The 14714-nt window shown below is 44.1% G+C and overlaps 2 protein-coding genes and 1 non-coding gene across 7 annotated transcripts in view; 2 read left to right on the forward strand and 1 right to left on the reverse strand.

Annotated features, from left to right (window-relative positions):
- Positions 1-12487, forward strand: part of Rabgap1 (RAB GTPase activating protein 1) — a 163706-nt gene extending 151219 nt beyond the window's left edge. For all 5 annotated transcript variants that reach the window (XM_026386295.2, XM_026386294.2, XM_026386297.2 and 2 more), the window contains 5 exons: positions 6329-6433; positions 7202-7285; positions 7849-7920; positions 9477-9674; positions 10711-12487. In XM_026386295.2, the coding sequence (XP_026242080.1) occupies positions 6329-6433; positions 7202-7285; positions 7849-7920; positions 9477-9674; positions 10711-10833 (582 nt within the window). In that variant the 3' untranslated portion in view covers positions 10834-12487. The remainder of the gene's footprint in view (positions 1-6328; positions 6434-7201; positions 7286-7848; positions 7921-9476; positions 9675-10710) is intronic.
- Strbp (spermatid perinuclear RNA binding protein) overlaps positions 1-14714 on the reverse strand; it is a 160829-nt gene that overhangs the window by 3098 nt on the left and 143017 nt on the right. The window lies entirely within an intron of this gene.
- On the forward strand, positions 14469-14575 carry LOC113181173 (U6 spliceosomal RNA). Its single transcript, XR_003300563.1, has one exon. It is a non-coding gene; the product is annotated as a U6 spliceosomal RNA (small nuclear RNA).

A 14714-nucleotide genomic window follows, 5' to 3' on the forward strand; every position in this document is an offset into this window, starting at 1 on the left:
AGAACACTCTCCTGGCATGAGGCACTGGGCTTGATCCACAGCACCACACTAAAAAATTAATTAATTAACTAATTAATTAATTAATGGTATTTAAAAAATAGGCAATGGACTTGATTTGACCTTGGGCTGTAGTCTGTTGGCTTCTACCTTTGATTTCCTTACCAGGCTCCTAGAATTACTGTTCTGCTTGTTGGTTTCTTAGGGATAGGGATAGGTTCAGGCTGCTGAGTGTTTACTGGGGTTTCACTTTCTATATGTTGACTCTGTAGAGTCCATGAACTTCAGGAAGTTCTTGACATCCACCAAAAGTATATGAAATCTTATGTATTAGAGTGTAGATGACACTAGTAATAATATTTGAAACCTGACCTGAACAGTGTGAAACCTTTTTCAAGGTGTCTTTATCCTGATAAAGTAGTCAAAAGAACTAAGTCATATACCTGACATCAGAAATGAACAATAATAATAGATGTTCCCTTTTAGTGAGGATCTGTGCTGCCAGGCACCATTTATTTATAAATACTTCACTAAACTCTGATACCTCTTCTCCTTGCCTCAGCCTTTTAAGGATAGTAACATTGGCTCCATTGATGGATGGGAATTTTTTGTTAAGTCATAAAGCTTGATACTTGAAGCACCCAGAAAGAAGCAGAGCTGAGTCTAACTCAGACCCATCTAATTGGAATGCCAGGCCTCTTCCTGTGATACCACCTGTCCCCATAATAAGTAGGAGAAAGGATCGATGACTAATGATTCTGACACATTGACAAGTGCTAGGCCTTTCACTGAGTGCTTTATATAGACCTTCTTGCTTAATCCTCAAACAGCCCAGATTGTAGAAGGGGTATCCTGATGTCTCTTTTACTGATCAGGAAGCTGAGGCAAAAATGAATTAAATATCTTACACACAGTCACCCACCTAGTCAGAGGCAGAGCCCTCAGATTGAAACCTAGAGCTCCCAGTCCTCAGCAGGCCCAGCAGCCTCCTCCAGCATTTACAGGGTCAGGAGACATTCCTTTCTAAGTTAGTCATCTCTCTTGATTGTTTGGAACCATCACCAAAAATCAGCTCAGTTCTTCCTGTCACCACAGTGAGAATTGTGGGTCCACTCACCTTTCTTTTGACTTCAGGGTCTCAGGTTTTCAAAAGAACTTCATTCCTTTCAACTCTCCCCTTCCTGCATCCCAGAAAAAAGCGATAGCAAGGCTTACACAATCTCCAGAAGCCTCCGTGTATTTCAGTTGATTTTATATCACTTTTGTTATTCATCACCTGTCACTTTTGCTGTTCTTCACACAGCAGTTGTGGAGAGATTCCACGTCAGCCCTTTAATCCCTAAGTAACTTCAGTCAAGATTTCTCCCCTGTGCAGTAGGAATGATGGCTAGAAGTGACCCTGGTGCTGAAAGAATTGAGAGGGAATCTACAGAAGGTCCTAGGCAGAGGGTTGACAGGACTGTGTCCCAGTCCCCCCTGGTGTGGTTCTTCCTCTGCCTTAAAACAGAATGACATGAGAGCAAAGGAAACCAACTCAGGAGCCTACCTGCTTACTAGTTCTGTGACCTTGAACACGTTGCTCAACTTTGTCCATTAAGTTACCTTGACCCCTTTATCAAAAATCAGTTGGTGCTGTGTGCAGATTTACTTCTTAATTCTCTTTTCTGCTTCATTGATCTGTATGGCTGTCCTTATGCCAGTACCACTCTGTGGCTTTATAATAAATGTTAAAATTGGGTCCTGTGAGTCCTCCAACCTTGATGTTTTTGAAATTCACTTGGTGTTTCTATATAGAGATTAGAATTAATTTGTCAGTTTCTAGAAATAAAAGCCATCTGAGATTTTTAGTGGGATTTCATTGGATCTATGAATCAGTTTTTCTGAGAATTGACATTTGAACAATGATTGAGCCATCCAATTCATGAGCATGTTGTAATTTTCACTGAATAAGGTGTTTTTCATAGCAGTGCTTTTTAGTTGTCAGTTTTGTAAGACTTAAACCTGATTTAATCTGTTATCAGTGGTGGTGTTTTCTTAATTACATTTTCCAATTGTTGCTAATCTGTAGAAGTACAGCTGATTTTTTCTTTTCAGGGGGCAGGTACCAGGGGTTGAACTTAGGGCACTTGACCACTGAGTCACATCCCAGCCCTATTTTGTATTTTATTTTGGGACAGGGACTCACTGAGTTGTATAGTGCCTTACTTTTGCCGTGGCTGGCTTTGAACTCGTGATCCTCCTTCCTCAGCCTGCTCAGCGGCTGGGATTACAGGCGTGTGCTATAGCGCCCAGCCAGTACAACTGATTTTTTTTATTATTATTATTATTTTTCTAGATGTTGATGGACCTTTATTTTATTCACTTATTTATTTGCGGTGCTGAGAATTGAACCCAGTGCCTCACACGTGTGAGGTAAGCACTGTACCACTGAGCCACATCCCAGCCCTACAACTGATTTTTGATCTTGCTGAAATCACTTCTTAATCTAGTAGTGCTTTTTCCCCCCACCACTTAGGTTTTCCCCCAATACAATCATGGCATCACCAAATAAAGACAGTTTCACTTCCTTTCCAGCTGTTCTTGCTTCACTGCCCTTACTGGGATCTTCAGAGCACTGTTGCATGGAGAAAGTAGATGTCATTGCCTTCTTCCAGATGTTGGCGATGGGTTTTACACAGAGCAGGCTGAGAAGGTTCTCCTCTGTTCCTCTTTGCTGAGAATTTTTGTCATGATGAATGATGAACTTTGTCAGATGGTTTTCCTGCATCTGTAGAAGTACTTGTTGCTTAGTTTTTCTCCTTAATTTTATTAATATGGTGAAGTAAATTAAAGTGTAAACCACCCAAACGATCCTAGGATAAGCCCAGTTGGAGTTTCTATTTTTTTTATTAAACATTTTAATTTTTATCAGTGTTATGTGCATCAGGAGTGTTTGGAATTTTCTGTAATGTTTTTGTCTGGTTTTGCTCTCATAGAATGAACTAGGCTTGAAGTGTTCCTTCCTGTTTTCTTAAGGACTCTACAAAGGATTGTTCTTTGATTAAATCTTTAGTTCCCTATTGAAGTCATGTGGGCCTGGAATTGGCTTTATAGAAACCTGTTTAACTGTGAATTCAATTTCTTTTTGGATAATAAAGCTACCCTGATTTTCTGGTTCTTCAGTGCTCATTTTTATGGTTTGTCTTTCAAGTAATTTATCCATTTCATTTTAGTTATCAAGTACAGTGATATAAACTTTTATTTCCTTCTTTGAGTATTTGTAGAGTCTGAAGCGATGTCCCTCTTTTATTCCTGATATTGGGTAACTTATGTTTTTTTTCCTGAATCTAACTAGAAATTTTATCAGTTGGATTGATCTTTTCAAAAGTCAGCTTTTAGTTTCATTGATTTTTCTCTAGTGTTTGTCATTGATTTCTGCTTTTTATTTTTTCCTTCTATTTTTGTTAGGTTAATTTACATTTTTTCTAGCTTCTCAAAGAGAAAGGTTGAAAATTCCATTTCTTCTTCACAAAAGAACCTTTCTTTTCTGAAGTAAGCACTCAAAAGTTAGTTATCTCCATGTAAGCACAATTTCCCTCCATATTCACTGCATTGTGTGTTGTATTTTTATTTTCATTTAGTTCTTGTGATTTTTGTCTTTGACCTAGACAAGTGAAATAATGTGTGTTTATTTTCTAATTTAGTTCTCTGGTTGTCGGAGGACATGCTCCATTTGAACGCAGTCCCATGGCTCACCACTCTGCATGTGGAGAGTGGGTCCTGTTGCTGTGGGTCAGCTGCTCTGTGTCAGTCAGGCAAGATGGTTGAAGACTACATTTAAGCCTTCTGTAGATTCAATGATTTTTCTCCCCACGTGTCTTGTTACTGACTGAGAGAGCAGTGTGGAAAGTCCCCTTTCTCTATTTATGCATTTATCTATTTCTCCTTTCAATTATGTGGGGTTTCATTTCACATCATTTGAACTTCAACATAAATTTTAGATTGCTATGCCTTCTCCATGTAGTGACTCTTGTATCATTAGGACCCTCTTTGTCTCTGGTAATACTCACCATTCTGAAACCTACTGTATCTGGCAGGTATACAACCGCTCTAACTTCTGTGGCATTGCACTATATATCTTTTTCCATCCTTCAGTTTTTAACATCTTTGTCTTTATATTTGAAATGAGTTTTTGTGTATAGCAATTTGTTTTCTATTTGTCCTACTTGCTTTTTTTCTCTTTTTGCTTTAATTATGTGTTTACAAAATTTTGGATTTTCTACAGTTTTCTGTACTGTTGCATGATTTTCTCTTCTCCAGAGCTCTGCTTCACAACTCCAAGCCACCTCAGCCATCCCCCTCCACGGTGTGCTGACCTTCTGAGGCCCTTACACTCTGCTTGGAACCCAGGCAGAAGCCAGAGTGGGAGTAGTACACACATTTCGGTTTTTTCTCCTAAGAACCACAGTTCTGCATTTATTGTTTTCAGCATCTGAAAATAGTTGCTTCATATATTTTGCCCAGTTTCCTGTTGACGATGGTAGGATAAATCTGATCCCTATTAATCCTAGACTAGAAGTCTGGATCTGTGTTTATGACCCAGATGTTCTCATTTGCTCATGAGTGTGGTGCTATCAGAAGATGCTGGTTAGATCAGTAACTTCTGTGCACCTTCCAAATGGCACAGTGCTGAGAGGCAGCTCTGGGAGTGCAGGGACAGATGCTGGGCCCAGAGTCTGGTGAATTGGAGGCAGGAGCTGTGCCAGGTGGGCCCTGAGAACCTAGCGGAACCTCCTCACCTTTCTTCTTCAGGGTGGGCACTCCTGAGTTAGAAGACCCAGTTCACCTGGGGCTTCTGTCCCTCCCAGAGTCCCAATAGTGATCATCGTCTCTGGTAGTAGTGAAACAGGAGAAAACCTCAGTGCACAGCCCAGGTGCTCCACCGTGGTGCATGAGATGTTAACTGAGTCTAAAGCAGAAATTATAGGTTCCTTTGATTAAAATGGAATAAAAATCTTTAATTAGTCTTCATTCTACTTACTAGTTGTTTCCCCTGCTGCTTGAGTCTCCTCATTTCCCCCTTTGATTGTGCATTGGGCTTGAGCTACAGAAGGAGATGGCAAGCTATCCCCAGAAAGGGCAGCTCTTAACTCTGGTATCCCATTTAATTATGTTCCTGTCAAGTTTGCCAGACATAGTGGACTTTTGAATTGCATGTCATACTAATTCTCAGTTCCTTATCTAAGGTCGTTTTCTGGAAATCTGTTCACGTTCGAGGAAGCCTGGGGAGCAAAGACCCTCTCATCTAGATCTTGACCTTGTTCTAGCATGGTTTAGGGGGTCATTCTTCAGTTTTCCTGGGAGGGACCAGTGTCAGGAGCTCAGACATCAGACACAGGGATATGATTTTTCAATGGATGCCCACCAGATGTTTGCATGTATTAGAAAAAAGGACTGGGGTAAAATGTGGTCATTGAAAGGAAGAAAAAAGAAAGTGCCAGGAAAGAGGCAACCTCTTGTATGGGGCGACCTTAACAGCAAAATGCAGAACTTACTGGATGAAGCACAGGAAATACAGGCAGTTTGGAAGAAGAAAACCAGCCAGGCATCGTGGCACATACCTATAATACCAGCAATTTTGGGAGGCTGAGGCAGGAAGATTGCAGGTCTGAGGCCAGCCTGAGCAACTTAGTGAGACCCTAAGCAACTTAGACCCTGTCTCAAAATTTTTCAAATAAGAAGGGCTGGAGATTGGCTTAATGGTAAAGCATCCCTGGGTTTAAACCCATGTACCACAAAAAAATTTTTAAATGATGCCAGTGTGGCTCAGGGGGCTGAGGCGGGAAGATTACAAGTTCAAAGCCAGCCTCGGCAACTTAGCAAGACCCTGCCTCAAAATTAAAAATAGAAAGTGCTGAGAATGGTGGGATGTGGCTCAATGGTTAAGTGACCCTGGATTCAATCCCCAGTACCAGAAAAAGAAAAAGATGACAGGGATCTTTTATTATTGAGAGTTCACTTATTCTAGGCACTATGCTGAGTACTTTTAATGCTTTGTCTCTGAGAGAACCCGAAGTTTAGAATTCTCCGTGGCGTGTCTGGCACTTCGTCAGTGAACAATGGCAGTTGAGCCAGCCTGTTTGCTACCCAAAGCTGCACTCCTGGCCCATATGCACTCCGCGTGGGAGGCTGGCCCACCATTGTACATGAGCTGAGGCTCACTATGACAGTGGGCATGTGGTTTCCCCTATGTGGATCGGTTTCCCTGTCTTAAAATGGGATTGTGCTCAGTAATTTAAGCCCTCTTCAGTGCTTAGTTCTCTACCGTGACAGCATATCTTAAATATCACAGGCGGAAGAAAAGGCTGATGCACTGAATAAGGAGCTACTGATGACTAAACAGAAGTTGATTGATGCAGAAGAAGAGAAGAGACGGTTGGAAGAGGAGTCTGCTCAGGTGAGGGAAGCTTTGCCTGCCATGCTGCTCCGTGCCTGCCCTGCTGGAGAGGTGGGAGTTCAGGAGAACCTGGAGATAGCTGACTTTAGGTTCTCTCCAAAGGGCTTTTATATTTAGTCTGTGAAGTATAATGGTTCTTACAGTTGAGGAGGTGACAGTGGGCCAAAGCCTGTCCTTTGTTGGGTTCAGAAAAATTCCTGTGCATCAGCACAGGAGTGTCACAGAAGAGGAAATGTCTGGCTTTTCTGTACCTTGTCCTCTGAGGTCTCCCTCAGGGTACCAGTTACTAGGACACACAGCCGTAGTCACTGGATGAGCTGTGGGTGCCATGTACCTTGGAGCTAGCCCCTGCCCTCTCTCCCCACAATCCTCAGGGGTGGTATACCCTGTCCATGGCAGGTGGGACTGACTGGGCTGAATGTGACAAAGGCTCTCTGAGTTAACAGCAAGGCGCTAGGAGAGCTGCAGCCGTTACATTAGCTTGTTTCTGTGTTTGGTTTGTGCTCCTCCTAAGCTAAGGTGACACTCAGCTTGGGGAGTAGCACCAGCAGGAAGGACTTCAGCAAAAGCCCCAGTTGCCAGTGGGGTTTGGCATTTTGGGAAGTTTGTCCCTCTCCCAACAACAAGAACAATGGATTAAGGACGGAGAAAGAAGGTGTGGGAATTCAAGCCCTTCCTGAGTTGATCGAGGTACTTTTTGGAAGGCCCAGCACTAAGCAGTTAGTTATTTCTCTTAAAACATCCATTTTTGTTTTCTTATGTGTTCAGTTAAAGGAAATGTGCCGTCGGGAACTTGACAAGGCAGAATCTGAGATTAAAAAAAACAGTTCTATCATCGGTGACTACAAGCAGGTGGGTCCCTAAACCTTGGCTGTGTACCCTCCCCTTGCTCTCCCCTTAATGTCAATTGTAAAATGAGAAAAATAATCCCTGTCTCAAAGTGCTGTTATGAGGATTCAGAGAAATAGACTCGTAGAATACCTGGCATGGTGCCCATCATATAGTAGGTACTTAATAAATTAAAACCACTGTATGTTTCGGGGCATTTCAGAGTAAGATTATGGACTTAAGTTTTACTTGCGGTTGGAAACGAGTTCTCTCTGGTTGAGTTTTGAACCATCACTGCATTAAGCTTGCTCCTTCCTATGCCAGGATTTCACGTCTGCAAATGTTCCAAAACCACTGATTGTTGAGTACATCTGCAGATTCCTGCAAGCCCTGGTGATGCAAAGGGGGCACAGCTGGAGAAGCTTCTGCTAGTCTTTCAACTTCACACCCCTCCTGATACAGCCTGTTCAGTGCTGTGTTAGTTCCATTTGGCATATTCCAACTGCCCACTGTACAATGTACACCAAGGCCAAAGTATACATGACTGCATTGCTCCACAGATTACTATTTTCTCTTTGTTTCTTCAGATCTGTTCTCAGTTGAGTGAAAGACTGGAGAAGCAGCAGACCGCTAATAAAGTGGAAATTGAGAAAATTCGGGTAAGACTTCCTTTACCAAAGAAACTGTACACGACCTAGTTCATTTTATAGTTTTATTCAGCACAGCAGGTTTTATGAGGCGCATTGAACTACTAAGTGTGAGAAGCTGAGGAGTAGATGCAGTCCCTGTCACAGCCTGGCTCGGTGTTTATCAACTGATATTTTGCCTGTTTCTCTGGAAGGGAGGATAGATGGAACCCAGGGAGTCTGGCTCTATGTCTCAAACTACAAGTGCCCCAGGATTTCCAGATGTCATTGGGAGGACAGTGGGCAGGGTGCAGAGGTCAGGATCATGTGCTAACCCTCCTCCTCCACCAGTTTCTGTGGAAATCCTCCCCTCCTTTCTGCTGTAGCAGATGTAAATTATCAGGAAGACTTTAATTTTTTAATATTTTATTGCCAAGATAGGGAGATTTTATCACTTGATACTTTCTTTAAGCTATATCTGTGTTAGAGTTCTTGTCAGATTTAACAAGGTGAGTGACAAAGATGCTGTACAAACATGTACAACTCAATGGACAGTAAAGTTTCGTGCCCGTAGCCATGTTTGCAAAAATCACCATGACATCCAGAGCAAGGTGGCATCAGCCTGCATTGTTAAGTATTGTTTAACCAAAAGCATCTATTTTTAAAATACCATTTATATTCTGATTCTAAAACTTTAATAATGCGCTTCCAGAAAATTAGGGAAATGAGAGCAAATATGTTGAAAAACCCTTATATAATGCTATTACCCACCAATGAGAGTCTTTTTGTATATATACTGGAGATTGAACCTAGGAACTTGCACAGTGCTATTAAATATGTACCCCACCCCTGTGCTATACTCCCACCCCCTAATGTAGTCATTACTAGCACTTTGGTGTATATTTTTTTCAGTCTTTATTCTGTTTCCTATAACATGTAAAATTTCATAACTTCTAACGTGTATTTCACATTATCATTGCTAAAATTGAGCTTTTTTATGATGGCTAGCTTTTTGTGGCTTACTTGACAAAATATTTTCTTAAGAGAAACATAAAATAATGTTTATTAGTCAGTGGCACCTTATTTTGATGACATGGGATATTATTGGTAACCATATTTTATATTTCTGTGACCTATTTCTTTGAACTAGCATTTAGCCATTTTCCCGTATTAGGAAGTCTTTCTCAAACCTTTTAGCAACCGTGTTCTTCCATAAACAAACACAGCACAGTATATTTCATTCTCCCAGTTCTTGGATCGTTGGAGCCCTCCCCCCTTTCCCTATCCCTAGTTCTGCAGTGAAACCTTGTAGGTAAATCTTATCTAGTCATTGCTTCCTTTTCTTAGCTGGGTCCCCGGAAATGTGACTGCTGGGTCAAGACAAGAATATTTGTTTTCTTTCAGTGTACACTACCGGGCTAGCTTTCCCAGTGGGTTGTCTGCCAGTTTCCAAAGAAAGCCAGGTGTCAGAAGCTACGTGCTCAACAGAGATGCCCTTTCGTGGATCTCCTGCCCCAGGGGAGGTGCTTACAGCGTCCCCAAGGGCTGGTTTCTCTTCTTTGCCTCTTTATCTCTGACTTCACTTACAGCAAAAGGTGGATGACTGTGAGCGCTGCCGGGAATTTTTCAACAAGGAAGGACATGTGAAGGGCATCAGCTCAACCAAGGAGATGTTAGATGAGGACACAGATGAAGAGAAGGAGACCCTCAAGAACCAGCTGAGAGAGATGGAACTGGAACTGGCACAAACCAAGCTCCAGTTGGTGGAAGCTGAGTGCAAGATCCAGGTAATGTCATTGGCACTCAGATGCACGCTGTAGGCCAGATTCCCTGAAGGGGATGAAAAGCCCCAGAAATGACATTTATAGTGTAGGTTCTTTTTCATCATTTTTAAACTTTTCATCGTAATCCTCCTGGAAGAATGCCAGTGGTCAGTATCTCAGTGCAGTTCAGGTCCGGAGCCGCAGCAGTTGCGCTCCCACTGTATATTGTCCCTGGACACCTGCTCTTTGCCAGGCCTGTTCTCCTGTTCTAGGTCTGGGATTGCAGAGCTAAGCCTTCCTCATGGAACTGCCCAGGACAATCAGGAAAGGCATCCCCAAGGCAGCAGTCAGTGTGTGGGCTGTGGTCAGAGAATGGCCAGGGCATGCAGCTGCAGCAAATGAAGCACGAGCACCAAGGCAGGAGGTCAGGAGTGGCTTGTTCCACAGCCAGAAGAAGGAGAGGACTGCCCAGTGAGGAGACAGTCTTATGGGAGACCTTCCATGTAGGAGGAGGGGATGGAGGTGGGTGCTAAGACTGGGAGAGAAGATGTGGGCCCAGGGTATGAAGCATCTCAATTGAACTTTAAAAGTTTTAGTTGGAAATTAATGGTATAATCAAGAGCTAGAGCATGAGCTGTCTGCTTCGTGGATAGAAGGGGGAGACATTCAATTAACAGACCATTGGTTTTAATAAATACACCAGACAAGAAATGAAGGTTTAGCCAGGCACAATGGCACATTCCTGAAATCCCAGCATCTCAGGAGGCTGAGGTAGAAGGATTGCAAGTTTGAGGCCAGCCTCAGCAAGTTAGCAAGAATCTATCACAGATAAATAAAAAAACTGAGGATGTAACTCAGTGGTAAAGTACCCCGGGTAACAAATCCCAAGAGACAGAGGTCTATCTAGGAAAGCTCCCCAATCTCTAGCTATTACAGACCTTCCTCTGCCAGCTTGAAGCAGGGGAAGTTTCCAGATGTAACTTTTACCTGGCTCAGTTCTGGGGAGGCAATGTCATTGACACCAAAGCTGAGATCCTCATATTCATCTTTCCTCCTACAGGACTTGGAGCACCACTTAGGCCTTGCTCTCAATGAGGTACAGGCAGCTAAGAAGACCTGGTTTAACCGAACCCTGAGCTCCATAAAGACGGCAACCGGCGTACAAGGGAAAGAGACTTGCTGAGAGCCCAGGCTGCCTCCAAACACCTTCAGAAAACATGCCACCTTTTGTTGCCTTCTTTGGCCAGATGTGTGATTCTGTGACATGTCCCAGGACCAGAATGTACCTAATTCAAATCTGTTCACACACGTTGGTAGGTCATTGGACCAGGGCTCCTGAGCAGGCAGCTCTGGGTAAGGCTCTCCTAACTGCTGATACCAGCAGGCCTGCCAACTTAGCTGATGCTCCGGACACACCAGAACTCACTCCTCAGTGTGACCTCCCAGGCCCTTCCGTGTAGGTCAACACCTCACCCAGTCGAAAGGCTGAATTTACATTATCAGCATTTGGGGATCCTTCAGTGTGTTGATTTTTTTTTAAACCAGTTTTTTTTAAAATATGCATTATATACATGGGGGCGGGGGAGCAGGGATCAAAAATTAAAATAATTCTTATCTGTCTGTGCCAGCAGGTGGTCCCCAGGTAGATATGAGAAGCACTTTGTTTTAACAGGACGGTTTCCTAGTTATAGCCGAAGCCACCTAGTTTTACTAAACTATACGAGAGACAGGTTTTTGGTTTAGCATTATTCACATGTTTCTGATAAATTCTATGCAATTCTCGTAGTTCCTGTTTTTAACATTAGCTGCCAAAATGATTTCACAAGGCTGGGTGGATGATGTGACTTGCAAAGCTGGATTAATCATAATGTGGACAAATCTTATTTTGCTTAATGTGTCATGTGTACATATATATATATAAATATCTTCCCCAATGTACCCAGCTGACAGTGTTTAAATCCCAGACTAGGACTGCTGATCTGCTCAACTTTACTGACATGGTTACTTGGCACTTACTTTTACTTGAGTTTTGTTGGGCCCTGCTCTCCTCCCTGCCACTGTGGGAACTGTGAAAAGGGCCCTCACTTCCAAGATTCCTAGTGTATTTGCACAACAGGTTGTACAAGTGAGGACTGCACTGTATTTATGTAAATGTGAGCGTGCACCGGCCTTGAGGTCTCCACCCTCCTGGCCTAGTCCCTCCTGACTTGGCTTCTGAGCCCTCCGGGAATGTGTGGCTGGGCACAGACTTCATTGTCCAGATGGGCTGCAGGTTCTCATTTCAAAGCTATGATGGAGGTTTTAGCACCTTTTTTATTAAAAAGCAAAAGACAAAAAACTTTTAATTTATATAGTGAAATGCTGACAGGCTGTCTGCAAAATGATTGTCCTCTTCTTGGCATTCAGTGCAGAGGTGGCTGGTGACAGGAGGCACTGGTTGTATATAGAGACACTGGGCTGCTGTTCTGTATCTCTCTTCCTGTTGGCTGTACTAACGCTTGCTGAGGTCTTCTGAGAAGGGAGATAACAAGTGGCAACACCCCCCCACCAACACCAACGACCATCCCCTCTGCTGCTTTCTGTCTTCTGAGAAGGGAGATAACAAGTGGCAACACCCCCCCACCAACACCAACGACCATCCCCTCTGCTGCTTTCTGTGTCTTTCTTATTCAGTTATCAAAACAGCTGTAAGCCCATCTAATCCTAGGTGTGTGGACATTGTGCTAGGGTAGGTAGTTTGTGTGTCAACTTTACGAACTGAAATATAAACCAGTAAAATTGTATTACTATTTCTTTTGTTGGTTTTATTTTAACAGCATATTCATTAAATATTTTGGTACAAACAGCATTTCTTTGTAAAATCCAGTTTTCTCTTTACATGTTCCTCTTCCCTTCCTCATCCCACACAGCACAGGAGTCAGTCAAGAGAGGACAAGACTGCACTGTCTTGTGTGAGCATCAGGCAGCACCTTCTGCCCACCAACAGGCATGTACCTGAGGTATGCCAGGCTGCACGGGGGAGAAGACACAGCAGAGGGGGGAGTCCCTACAGTTGCTGTGCAGTGCAGTACTTCGGTGACTGAAACAGATGGAAACCTAGGAGTCCTTGAGGTCCAGGGAGGGTCTTACAGGAGAGAGGAAAGGAAGGGTGGAGTTAGGCCTGAAAACACAAAAGCATCTCTTACTGTGTGGTGAGGGGAGAAGGAGTGACAGGGCAACAGCCAGAGAGCAGTAAGTAGTTAAGTGTAACCAGGGCCCAGGTGTGCTCTGCCAGGTCTTAGGGAAACTGGTAGCATGGCTTTCTCCTCACTGTGGTCCTTCAGCATACCTGCTTCGGTCTCCCTCCCCGTTTGACCTGCTCTCCATTATCTGCCCCCCTAACACATAGCCTTTGAATGGAAACAGATCCAAATCCAGAGACCACGGCTTTATGCCTTCAGAAAGAAAGGGAGCCCATGCAGGTGTTCTTATAGAGGCCAGGCCAGTTTCACAGCTGGGGTCCTTTGAATGCTCACAGGCTAGAGGGAATATTTCTGGGGTCTATTGCTGGCCAGCCTGCTCCATGCTTTTCCAGTCCCAAAGGTCCCATGTTGAGGAGTATAGTAGAAATCCTGATCCCTGCAGCTCTCCCCTGGCCCCAAGAAAGGATTCCATAACTCAGATGAGTGTCCCCCTTTCAGGACGGGGCCCTGGTTAAGACTGGAGAGAGATTAATAATTGAAATGCCAAATGGTAAGTACTTCCGGAGGTACAGAACCCTGTGAGACCACTAAAAGTATATTTTCAGGGCAGACAAGATGATCGTACCACAGCATTTTGCACAGTATTTTGACTAGGTGATTTGCTGGATAAAGGGGCAAGAAGATGGAATTTGGAACAGCTGTCTGTCTTGGAAGAGACAGTGATGAAATGGAACTGGGTAATTTGAGGCCACACCAGAAGTTGGAAGGGAACCCTGGAGAGTTTTACACCAACTCTCATAGGGACGTTCCTCATCAATGCTTTAGGGAGAAAATTGGGAAAAGTTAGTTTGGGCAGGGATGACAGAGAATGGAGTCAGGGAAACTTGGTGAGTGGAAAAAGCACACCAGGAAGATAAATGTAGCTTTTAAGTGCGTGGATTTGGAGATCCCTTGGGACGTGCAGGGTGGAGATGTCTGGAATCTGTGGCCCAGAGTTTCTGAACTCCAGCACAGACGTTTGGCTGACGGTGGTAAAGGTCAGCTTGTGCGGCAGGGCTGAGCACCATCACAGGCCCCTGCCCAGCATCACAGGATGCCACAGCCCGGAAACAACCCCAGGTGTTACCAGATGTTGGGGACTGGGAGCAGTCACTCCATACAGTCATTCCTTTAATTTGTAACCTCTAGGCAGGAGAACAGAAGATACTGCAGATAAGACACACGTTAAGCATGGGCTACACAGGCCCAGGAGTGGAAACTCAAGGGAAGGAAAGGAGTGGGCGCTGTCTTGGAGTGAGGGCAGCTCATTACAGGACCATTAGATCTGGGGAGGTTGCCAGCGGCTACCACAGTGGAAGCGAGGAATGGGGAGGGAGAAGGCAGAGCCAGGCGCACACACACAGATATTATGGAGCCTGGCTATGAACGAAGTGGCCAAGGGCAGCAAATGGCCAGAGACCTGTGGCAGGAGGAAGGGCAGTTCTGGGAATTCCTGCTCTGCTTTTGACACTGGGCACAGTTCAGGCTGCTCTGAGAGGTGGTGAGAATATGACACAGGCCAGGCTGCATCCGGCAGCCCCTGTTGCAAGCTGAGCTGATGCAGGGCACTGTCAGTAACACCGGGGGAAGAAGGCAGGTGCCCCCTTCAGCAGCACATATACTAAAATTGCAATGATATAGAGAATGTCAGCAGGGCCCCTGCACAAGGATGACACCCAAATTTGTGAAGCAGTCCATATATATATGTGTGTGTGTCAAAATTTCAAACCCTAGTGGCAGTGGGTGAGCAGTGGGAGAAGGAAAGGAGAATCCATGAGGGCTCAAGGTGGGTCTACAGCATTCCTGGTTCTGAATTGATTCAACAGTTGCGAAAGCAAGAGCC

Source organism: Urocitellus parryii, chromosome 4 (genome assembly GCF_045843805.1).
Source record: "Urocitellus parryii isolate mUroPar1 chromosome 4, mUroPar1.hap1, whole genome shotgun sequence".
NCBI classification, from domain to species: Eukaryota; Metazoa; Chordata; class Mammalia; order Rodentia; family Sciuridae; genus Urocitellus; species Urocitellus parryii.